The sequence below is a fragment of the Pristiophorus japonicus genome, chromosome 21, assembly GCF_044704955.1.
Source record: "Pristiophorus japonicus isolate sPriJap1 chromosome 21, sPriJap1.hap1, whole genome shotgun sequence".
NCBI lineage: Eukaryota > Metazoa > Chordata > Chondrichthyes > Pristiophoridae > Pristiophorus > Pristiophorus japonicus.
This window is the reverse complement of record NC_091997.1, coordinates 85,529,711-85,541,957: the sequence shown is the minus strand read 5'-3', so window position 1 is coordinate 85,541,957 and position 12,247 is coordinate 85,529,711. Positions and strand designations below refer to the sequence as shown.

At 47.5% G+C, this 12,247-nt stretch overlaps 1 protein-coding gene across 1 annotated transcript in view; it reads right to left on the bottom strand.

The window, feature by feature from the left end:
- Positions 1-10,927, bottom strand: part of LOC139234158 (uncharacterized) — a 63,830-nt gene extending 52,903 nt beyond the window's left edge. Inside the window, exon 1 of the mRNA XM_070865159.1 lies at positions 10,827-10,927. Coding sequence (XP_070721260.1) covers positions 10,827-10,881 — 55 coding nt within the window. The 5' untranslated portion in view covers positions 10,882-10,927. The remainder of the gene's footprint in view (positions 1-10,826) is intronic.
- Positions 10,928-12,247: the final 1,320 nt, after the last annotated feature.

Here is a 12,247-nt window from a genome sequence, read left to right as displayed (position 1 = left end):
TTCAATTGGATCACCTAAACTCTTATGTTCTTATGTTCTTATGTTTACTTTTATATTCTAATCCCTTTGTAACAAAAGCTAACATACCATTTGCTTTCCTAGTTGCTTGCTATACCTGCCTGTTAACTTCTGTGATTCATGTACAAGGACCCCCAGGTTCCTCTGAGTGCAAACATTTCCCAGTCTCTCACCATTCAAAAGATATTCTGCATTTTTGTTTTTCCTACCAAAGTGGTTAACTTCACACTTCTATTCCATTTGCCATGTTCTTGTCCACTCAGTCAACCTGTCTATATCCCTCTGCAGCCTTTTTGCGTCCTCCTCACAGCTTACTTTCCCACCTAACTTTGTATCATCAGGAAACTTGGATATGTTACACTCAACTCCTTCATCTAAGTCATTAAACAGCTGAGGCCCCAGCACTGATTCTTGTAGTTACAGCCTGCCAACCCGAAAAAGTCTTTTGAATGAGCTGTTTAGCCGAGGCCCCGTCTACCCACTCAGGTGGACATTAAAGGTCCCATCACACTATTTTGAAGAAGAGCAGGGGAGTTATCCCCGCTGCCCTGGTGAATATTTATCACCCAACCAACATTACTAAAACAGATTATCTGCTCATTCTCATACTGCTGTTTGAGGGACCTTGCTCAGCGTAAACTGCAACGTTTCCGACAGCAGTGACTACACTTCAAAAAAAGGACTTAATTGGCTGTAAAATGCTTTGGAATGTCCTGAGGTTGTGGAAGGTATATGCAAATCTTTTTTCTTGTAATCAACAGGTTTCTGATCAGCACATTTAGATTATCAGAAAGATAATTTCTGTTTGCATTGTGTTCAGAGGCTCATTTTCTGCTAGTTAAGATGATAAGCTGCGATGGAGAAGTTAGCAGAGCTCTGATTGGTTGGGTTAAATTCCTGAACAGAGGGTATCATGGAGCGGCTGTTATGGATCTGTGTTTGCAACTTGAGCATCTGACACACGCAACCCCCCCCCTGTAATGGCCCTGACAGACTGCACCTAGAAACTCTCCACTCACTGGCCCCAAGTTTAGGACCGCGCTGAAAACGGCGCAGCCCCGAGCTGGACGCCTGTTCTTCACGCCTAAAAGTGCGCAGGAAAAAACTGCGAGATTCTCCGGCTCCTTGGAGCTCTAACTCAGCTTGGCGCGGCGCGCACATCACAGCGGGGGGTGGAGCCAGACACTCGCGCCGATTCCCTAAGCAGTGGGGGGCGGGTCTAATTCAAATGAGCCAATGTCGTGCCGGCAACCCTGCGCATGCGTGTTGGAGCGTGCACACACACGCAGTGTGAAACAAACATTGGCACTCGGCCATTTTTAAAGGGACTGGAGGAAAAGTGAAGATTTGTCTCTTGGACCCCTGGAAAGGCTTGTGATTTAATTTTTGTGATATTTTTGTGTGTGAGGGAATGCTTTAAGCAGCACTGTTGAATAAATCACCTGCTGAAATCAGTGAGTTCAGCTTTTCACTGCTAAACTTGCAGAACCGCTGCTGCATTGGTGATTGCAAATTAAGGACTGTGTGTTTTGAGAAATAAGAGTGCCAATTCAACTTTGCAATGGATCAACGTCCACCAAGAACAAAGAATTTCTTGCATGAGGAAGTAGAGATATTAGTCAATGTAATTGAGCAGAGATGGCAGGAGCTAGATACCAGCAATAGGGGTCGCATAAAAGTGGCACCAAAAGAAATGAAGAAACGGTGGAACCAAGTTGCAGAAGATTACTGCGCAGTGGTGCATACCATGAGACCTGGAAGGCAGTGTAAAAAGAAATGGCATGACCTTGGTCAAGTAGTTAGTGTAAGTAATATTTCCCATTTTTAATTTAATCGTAATTGTAACCTGGCTATCTGTATGTCCCACCTTGCAGACTGACACACTCTGTAAAAAATTATATTTTACTCTTTGCAGAAGAAATTGGCCCACAACAAAAGGAAGGCAACTCGGACAGGAGGAGGCATGCCCAATCTGCATCCACTGACACCCTTGGAACAAAGGGTAGCTGCTATGATGAGTGGTACATGGAGAAAAGCAATCAGTACAGCACAAGCTGGGCCTGCACACGAGGAAGAGGGTAAGTCCTGAAAATGCATCGTGGCCCTTTAAATCAACCTGCTGCCTAACCTGCTATTTGTGAGAGTACTCATGCCATCCATCCGGCCCCCTCTCTTGCTGTTAAACATTTGACTGTTCTGATATATTTTGCATAACATGATGATGATATCGATGATGATGATGATGACGATGGTGCTGCTGCTGCTGCCAACCCTGAGGATCCTGAGGGTACAGAACAAGAACCAGTACAACCAGATGCGGACGAACCAGACTGGATGATGGCGGCGATGACTGAAATGTCTGCAGGGGAGAGCTTCCAAATGAATGTTTATGAGCCCCCATCAAGGGGCATCAGAGTTTCAACCCTTAGCATAGGTCTTGGTTCCACCTTCAATGGTTTTGCTTCCGATGTTGCGGGTCCCAGTGGTGCTGCTGGTAAAATGCAGCATTCTGCAGTCAGTGCACTACCATCCGAGCCTGCGCCTCCCTCCCGCATAGGTTCTGGCTCCATCTACTATGATTTTGATTCCGACGCTGCGGGTCCCAGTGCTGCTGCTGATATCATGGAGCAGTTTATACTCATTCGTCCAACATCCCAGCCCATGGCTCGCACTCGAATGCTGTCGTCTGGAACACCGACCGCCCCACCATCCCAGCCCGAGCCTCTCTCTCTAGTACTGCCGTCTGCAACACAGAGCGTCCCAGCATTCCAGCCCGAGTCTCTCCCTCTAGTTCTGCCGTCTGGAACACAGAGCGTCCCACAGTCCCAGCCCGCGCCTCCCTGTGTAGTGGTGCCGCTTGCAACACCGAGCTTCCCACTGTCCGTGCCCGCGCCTCCCAGTGTAGTGGTGCCACGAGGCAGACCCAGGCAGAGGAGAAGGAGATTGGAGACACGCTCTCCTGAGATGCAGCGTGCAACAGATGCGGCTCAGGTTGTGGCGTTGGGTATGGAGACCAATGAGCTTACCCGATCACTCATCGGTGGCGTCAGTGCAGTGGGTGAAGAGTTGTCGGTCCTGACAGGAGAAATAGCAGTAATGGCACGGGAACTTAGGGAGGGAATGTCCGAGGGAGTGCAATCGACAGCATAGGCGGTCAGGAAGGGCTTGCAAATGATGGCACAGGCCATCAGGGAGGGCCTGGTTGAGGTAGCTGCTGCAATAAGGGCACACAGCCCGGTCAATCAAATAACACCCCTATGAGTAAGTGAACATTCACTGAGATATGGATGAGACATGGATGCAGCCTTTCTTTGCTGCTTTTGTTCTTGTTCTTGATGTAGCTGTAGTAGCGTTTTTCAAATTGAAATTGTTTTGTAAGTTTTGTAACTTTACAATTTATAAGTGACCTTATGGTTTTTAAGTGATCTTATAGTGTAAATGCTCTCACATTTTTTTGTACCTTATTTAATTTTGCACGTAAAAAGTGATCTTGAAGTTTAAGTGATCTTAAGAGTGTAAGATTTTTCACATTGCGATTGTTTTGTAACTTTTGTAACTTTACAAGTTAATAAGTGACCTTAATGTTTTTAAGTGATCTTCAAGAGTCATATTAAAAAGTATAGTTTGATGCAACAAATATTTTATTAGACTGACGTTAACTTTTCAATAAAATATTTTTTCATTAAAACTGTTTCATATTCCATTAACACAACACAACGTCGGAACAACTGCAAAGAATAAACATGTCCATGCGCAACAGTGATCGCAGAGCCCTCAGGCATCAGTAGTTAAAGCGTTCACGGATGAGTTGCTGGCGCAAGGCTCGAGCAATCGTTAAAGGGGCACGATGGACGGACCTCCTCCGACCTCGTGCTCTGGCATCAGGCACTTGCATGCTTTCCTGATCGTCGTTATCATCCACATCCTGCTCTTCCGTAAGACAATCATCACGCACTGGACCCTCACGTAGGTCTTCTGGTTCCATTACCAGCTCCTGATGCTTCATGATGGCTAAGTTATGAAGCATGCAGCACACAACAGTGAAGTGACCGACAATCTGAGGAGAGTATAGCAACTGTCCTCCGGAATGGTCCAGGCATCGGAAACGCTGTTTCAATATGCCAATGGTCCTCTCAATGATGCTGCGCGTCGCAATGTGCGCCATGTTGTATTGACGGTCAGCTTCTGTCCGTGTCACGTGTAGGGGTGTCATGAGCCAGGTGGTCAGGCCGTACCCTTTGTCTCCCAGTAGCCAGCTCTGCCCTTCTGGCTGCTGCTCAAACATGTCAGATAGAACGCTGTCGCGTAGGATGAATGCATCGTGGGTGCTGCCAGGGAATCTCGCATCGACTGACATGATGCGCTGCTTGTCGTCACACACGAGCTGCACATCGATGGAGTGGAAACCTTTCCTATTTCGGTACTGCTCAGGATCCTCCACAGGTGCTCACAAGGCTATGTGGGTACAATCAATGCAGCCCTGTACCTTTGGGAAGCCGGCAATCCTGAAGAAGCCCGCAGTCCTCTCATGGATCGCTTGTGCGGTCATTGGGAAATTGATGAAGTCATTCCTTCGCACATACAGTGCAGCTGTGACCTGGTAAATGCAGGCATGTATTGCACATTGAGAGATGGCACACACATCTCCAGTTGTAGCCTGAAACGATCCCGAGGCATAGAAAGAAAGTGCAGCTGTTACCTTCGCTGCAACAGACAGGGCAGTTGGCATTCTGCTTTTGGACTGCAAATCTGCTCTCACCATATCACAGATCTCAGTGAACGCAGCCTTTTCACACACTCAGCCTCGCTCATGTCCAGGTACGAGCGCCTGGCTCGATATTGTCGACGTGGGTAAGGTCTCCTGCCCATCAGCCTACGGGCTACGACATTCCTGGTGCAGTGAGCTCTAATGAATTCTCTCCTATGCAGTGAATTGATGGCGAACCATTGCATAATACGTGGTGTTGACAATGCAGCACCCATTATGCAAATTTAAGTATAAAACTGTCTATGTGGCTGCCTCTCCCTGGCCAAATGGCCTCAGTCCCCTCACAGCTCGAAAGCTGCTGCTGTATCTTCGGCTGCCGTCGAGCCACTGACGCCGCCCCTATCGCGTGGCCGAATGGCCTCAACCCCCTTCGAAAGCTGCGTGCGTGTTGCTTCCTCGGCTGCCGGCCAGCCACTAACGGAATGAAGGCCTGCCTGAAGCACCACGGCTCAGCTCGAAGGCTGCTTGTTGCTGCTGTGGGGGCTGCCGTCGAGACACTGACACCACCCCTGCCTGTCTCCAACATGAAAGGCCTGCCTGAAGGTTGCTGCTGTTTCACACAGGTCGGAACATGGATTATTTAATCTTTTCTTTGCTTATAAATTTTTATTCAGGTTGAATTTATTTATATAATATTTGTATAAGTATAACTAAGGATTGATTGTAGAATTTAATGACTTCTCTTCCCCCCCCTCTCCACCCCTCCCCCACCCCCCGCCGTTCCCGACGCCTAATTTGTAACCTACGCCTGATTTTCTAAAATGTAGACAAGGTTTTTTCGAACGTACAAAAATCTTCACTTACTCCATTCTCAGTTAGTTTGTAGTAAGTTTTCACTGCCTAAACTTTGAAAACAGGCATAAGTGGCCAGACACACCCCCTTTTGAAAAAAAAATTCTGTTCCAAATTAAAACTGTTCTAACTGACTAGAACTGGAGCAAACTAAATGCCGAGAATTCAAATTTCTAAGATACTCCATTCTAAACCAGTTGCTCTAAAAAAAAAAACAGGAGAAACTCAACTGAAACTTGGCCCCACTGACCCAGGTGTGTCTGTACTATAGATCACTATTACGCCAGAGCTCGAATAAACACCAAACCACATCTCCCAGTCAGACTCGGTTGTAACTCAGACATCAGCCGTGTTTGGACTGAGGTTAGGGGCAGACGTCACTTATCATTTGAGGAACAGAATCTGTCGGCAGACCGCCCATATTACACAGAGTCTGTTTAAAAACAAATTGCAGAGTATGGTTACAAATCCCCCTTTACACAGTGTCGGTTTCCATTTCCTAACAGAACAATCGCGGAATGGACGGTCTGTAATGTACAGAAAGCTCTGAGCTGCTCCATTTTGCCAGTGGTGCTGATTTCGAGCCCTGGTCCGAGTGGTGTCGTGGGCCCTGCCCAATGTGGTCTCCAGCCTTTAATGGTGTGAGGCTTGGCTGAGTCATCAAATATAATTGTTACTTTCGAGTTCCCAATGATCGAGCCTGAGCATAAAATCTTACACAGAATTACATGGAATGTACGGCACAGAAATAGGCCATTCAGCCCAACTGCTCCATGCCGCATTTATGCTCTGCACGGACTTCCCACCCCCTCTCTCCATTAAAGCCCATCAGCAAATCCTTCTAACTCTTCTAAATCTTCCACTATTTCATTGTTAGAGTGAGATATGATCCTGCAGTAAGGGAAATTAGGATCAGCACTGTTCTCGTACTTCATCCCTGCACTGTTTTAAGACAGGAGTTGAACCAAAGACGTTTGCAGCACAGAAGGAGGCAATTGGGCCCATCGTGCCAGTGCTGGCTCTTTGCCAGAGCAAATCCATTGCCTCGCTCTCCCCACAGCCCCAAATCTTCCTCTGCTTCAAATGTTTTCCAGTTTTCCTTCAAAAGATGAAAATGTCTCTGCGTCAACCACTGCCTGTGGCAAAACAACCCTCTTGGTAAAGAATTTTCTCCTTACCTTTCTCCTCACTCTCCCAGTGCCAATTATAAACTGACCGCTCATGATTAAACCGTGTTAAAATGACCCAGCAAGGACTATGATGCAAGCACATAAAACATCCACACAATAATAGCATTGATTTATATCTTCCTAATGTCCTTTAGGGAAGGAAATCTGCCTTCCTACCTGGTCTAACTTATACCTGACTCCAGACCACAGCAATGTGGTTGACTCTTAACTGCCCTCTGAAATGGCCCAGCAAGCCACTCAGTTGTACCAAACCACGAAAGAAAACAATCAGAAAAATAAACACGGACAGACTGAGGTCCAGCATCGACCTCAGCACCGGCTACGGACACGACAACGGCACACCCAGCCCAGTCAACCCTGCAAAGTCCTCCTCGCAAACATCTGGGAACATGCCAAAATTGGGAGAGCTGTCCCACAGACTAGTCAAGCAACAGTCTGATATAGTTATACTCACAGAATCATACCTTTCAGGCAATATCCCAGATTCCTCCATCACCACCCCTGGGTATTTCCTGTCCCACCTGCAGGACAGACCCACCAGAGGTGGCAACACAGTGGTATACAGTCGGGAGGGAGTGGCCCTGGGAGTCCTCAATATTGACTCCATGAAGTCTCATGGCTTCAGGTCAAACATGATCAATGAAACCTCCTGCAGATTACCACCTACTGCCCTCTGTCAGCTGATGAATCAGTACTCCTCCATGTTGAACACCACTTGGAAGAAGCACTGAGGGTAGCAAGGGCACAGAATGTACTCTGGGTGGGGGACTTCAATGTCCATCACCAAGAGTGGCTTGGTAGCAACACTACGAGCTGGCTGAGTTCTGAAGGACATAGCTGCCAGACTGGGCCTGTGGCAGGTGGTGAGAGAACCAACACAAGGGAAAAACCTACTTGACCTCATCCTCATCAATTTACCTGTCGCAGATGCATCTGTCCACGACAGCATTGGCAGCAGCGACCATCACACAGTCCTTGTGGAGACAAGGACTGATCTTCACACAGAAGATATCCTCTACCGCGTTGTGAGACACTACCACCGTGTTAAATGGAATAGATTCAGAGCAGATCTAGCAGCTCAAAACTGGGTATCCATGAGGCACTGTAAGCTATCAGCAGCAGCAGAATCGTATTCCACCACAATCTGTAACCTCATGGCTCAGTATATCCCTCACTCTACCATTATCATCAAGCCAGGGGACCAACCCTGGTTCAATGAGGAGTGCACAAGAGCTTGCCAGGAGCAGCACCAGGCGTACCTAAAAATGAGATGCCAATCTGGGGAAGCTGCAACATAGTGAAAGCAGCATGCTATAAACAGAGCTAAGCGATCCCACAATCAACGGATCAGATCAAAGCTCTCCAGTCCTGCAATATCCAGTCATGAATGGTGGTGGAAAATTTAAAAAATAACAGGCGGAGGAGGCTTCATGAATATCCCCATCCCCAATGATGGTGGAGCCCAGCATGCGAGTGCAAAAGACAAGGCAGAAGAGTTTGCAACCATCTTCAGCCAGAAATGCTGAGTGCATGATCCATATCGGGCTCCTCCAGAGGTCCCCACCATCACAGAAGCCAGTCTTCAGCCAAATCGATTCACTCCACATGATATCAAGAAATGGCTAAGCACACTGGATACAGCAAAGGCTTTGGGACCTGACAACATCCCGGCTGTTGTGCTGAAGACATGCGCTCAAGAACTAGCTGCGCCTCTAGCCAAGCTGTCCCAGTACAACTACAATACTGTCAACAAGGGCAGATGTCGATGACGAAGTCCAACGCCTTCAGTGTGCTAGTGCAGCCTTCGGTCGCCTGAGGAAGAGAGTGTTTGAAGACCAGGACCTCAAACCCAGCACCAAATTCATGGTCTACAGAGCAGTAGTGCTACCCGCCCTTCTATATGCTTCAGAGATATGGACCATGTACAGCAGGCACCTCAAAGCACTGGAGAAGTACCACAAGTGCTGCCTCTGCAAGATCCTGAAAATCCATTGGTAGGATAGGCACACCAATGTCAGTGTTCTTGCTCAGGTCAACATCCCCAGCATCGAAGCATTGACCATGCTCGATCAGCTCTGATGGACAGGCCACATCGTCCGCTTGCCCGATATTAGACTCTCAAAACAAGTGCTCTACTCGGAGCTCCAACATGGCACATGAGTCCCAGGTGGGCAGAGGAAACGTTACAAGGACACCCTCAAAGCCTCCTTGAAAAAGTGCAACATCCCCACCAACACCTGGGAATCCCTGACCCAAGACCGCTCAAAGTGGAGGAGTAGTATCCGGGAAGGCACCGAACACCTCGAGTCTCTTCGCCGGGAGCACGTGGAATTCAAGTGCAAACAGAGAAAGGAGCACGACAACCCAAGCATCCCACCCACCGGTCCCTTCAACCACCTTCTGCCCCACCTGTGACAGAGACTGTAGGTCCCACATTAGACTCATCAGTCATCTGAGAACTCATATTAGTGTGGAAGCAATTCTCGACTCTGAGGGACTGCCTGAGAGAGAGACAACAATGACATCTACCCGACAATGTGGAAAACTAAACAGGTATGTCCTGTCCACAAAAAGCAGGGCAAATCCAATCCGACCAATTAACACCCCATCAGTATACTCTTAATCATCAGCAAAGTGACGGAAGGTGTCATTGACACCAAGCAGCACATACTCACTAACAACCTGCTCACCAATGCTCAGTTTTGGTTCCACCAGGACTACTCAACTCCAGGCCTCATTACAACCTTGGTCTAAACATGGACAAAAGAGCTGATTTCCAGAGGTGTTGTGAGAATAACTGCCCTTGACATCAAGGCAACATTTGACCGAATGTGACATCAAGGAGCCCTAGTAAAATTGAAGTCAATGGGAATCAGAGGGAAAACTCTCCACTGGCTGGAGCCATACCTAGTACAAAGGAAGATAGCTGTGGATGTTGGAGACCAATCACCTCAGCCCCAGGACATAGCTGTAGGAGTTTCTCAGGACAGTGTCTTAGTCCAAACGAGCTTCAGCTGCTTCATCAGTGACCTTCCCTCCATCATAAGGTCAGAAGTAAGGATGTTCACAGATGATTACACAGTGTTCAGTTCCATTCGCAACTCCCCAGATAATGAAAGAGTCCATGCCTGCATGCAGCAAGACCTGGATAACATTCAGGGTTGGGCTGGTAAGTGGCAAATAAGGTTCGCGTCACACAAGTGCCAGGTAATGACTATCTCCAACAACAGAGAGTCAATCATTGCCCCTTGACAGTCAACGACATTATCATCACCGATTCCCCCACCAGTAACATCCAGGGGGTCACCATTCAACAGAAACTGAACTGGACGAGCCATATAAATACTGTGGCTGCAAGAACGGGTCAGAGGCTGGGTATTCTGCAGCGAGTGTCCCATCTCCTGACTCCCCAAAGCCTTTTCACCATCTACAAGGCACAAGTCAGGAATGTGATGGAATACTCTCCACTTGCCTGGATGAGTGCAGCTGCAACAACACTCAAGAAGCTTGACACCATCCAGGACAAAGCAGCCAGCTAGATCGACACCCCATCTACCACCTTAAACATTCATTTCCTCCACCAGTGGCGCACCGTGGCTGCAGTGTGTACCATCGACAAGATGCACTACAGCAACTCGCCATGGCTTCATCGACAGCACCTCCCAAACCCGCGACCTTTACCCACCTAAAAGGACAAGGGTAGCAGGCGCATGGAAACACCATCACTACAAATTCTCCTCCAAGTTAAACACCAGCCTGACTTGGAAATATATCGCCGTTCCTTCATCATCGCTGGGTCAAAATCCTGGAACTCCTTCCCTAATAGCAGTGTGGGAGTACCTTCACCACACGGACTGCAGCGGTTCAAAAGATGGCTCACCACCACCTTCTCAAGGGCAATTAGGGATGGGCAATAAATGCCGGCCTTACCAGTGACGCCCACATCCCAGGAACGAATACATAAAAAATTCTTATACTTCTCTGTTGAGGTACAGATAGAAACTGATATTTCCAGATAAGAAACATGTTGAAGATTAGTTGCAAGTATGGATCCTTACCTGCAACATGTTGGAACAGAAGGAAAATACCCACAAACAAAGCACTGAGGGCCATTTCACAATCCTAGCTCGTTTTCTGCTCTTCAAAAACTGGGTGGCTGTTTCACCATCACTTTCTGATCTGTAGAGAAAAGGAGAAGTGCAACTGTACATGGGAAATGCATCTTCCTGTTTGACTAACTGAGATGAAATGTGTGATCTGACGTTGTATTAATGGGCCTGGAGATAGAGGTTGGGCTGTTCCTACAACACTCCAACCTCAGAAGGGACAGGGGAGGTGCGAGGCTCTAATGTGTACACTATGAGCGTGCCACTGTGCACCTTAGTGATAGTGAGTAACACATTCGGCAGTCGTGTCATTTTCCACTGCCCACTAGAACAGTGAACAACACCTGTCATATATCTTACATTATTATATATAACTGTATCCTAATATGCTATACATGACTGTAATAAGATATGACCTGTAACCACCAGCATACCTTACCACCAGGGGTGCACTTGCAAGAGACAGGTATATAAGGACAGGTCTCAGGCAAGTGCAGCATTCCAGAGCTGTGAAATAAAGGTGCAGGTCCAGAGTGACCTTGACTTCACTACATGCCTCGTGTGAATCTGTACTGAGGGGACAGGACTTTACAACACACAGTGCAGGAAAGATTGTGAAACACTTACTGAAACATAGGGAGAGGTTTTACATTAACCCACCCACCAGAAAAGTAACTGGATCGAGTGCAACCTTGATCTTACACCCCACCCGATTTTACCCTCCATTGAAGTCAGTGTAGAGTAATATTGGGCAGGGTGTAAATGTGGCATTACACCAAGGAGTTTCCCCTCCCCTCCCACCCCCGGCCCGGCGAGTTAGCTTAAAATAACCCTCAGCCTCTCACCATACATGAAGCACTTATTCTGTACGATAAATGAATGGGAGTGAAAGCTCTATTTACTGAAACCGTCAGCGGGCAATACCAGCTAGAGGCCAAGAAATTCAATAAGGCCCAAAAACGTTGCAGTGGCACCACAGGGGGAGATTTGCTCTCATAGAATCACAGAATTGTTAAGCACAGAAGGAGACCATACGGCCCATAAGGCCCGTGCCAGCTCTCTGCAAGAGCACTTCAGCTAGTCCCACTCCCCCACCCTTTCTCCATAGCCTTACAAATATTGTTCCTTCAGGTACTTATCTAATTCCCTTTTGAAAGCCACAGTTGAGTCTGCCTCCACCACCCTTTTATACAGTGCATTCCAGATCCTAACCACTCGTTGCATAAAAAAGTTTTTTCTTGTATCACCTTTCGTTCTTCCGCCAATCACCTTAAATCTGTGTCCTCTGGTTGTCGATCCTTCCACCAATGGGAACCGTTTCTCTCTATCTACTCTGTCTGAACCCCTCATGATTTTGAACGCCTCCAACAAAT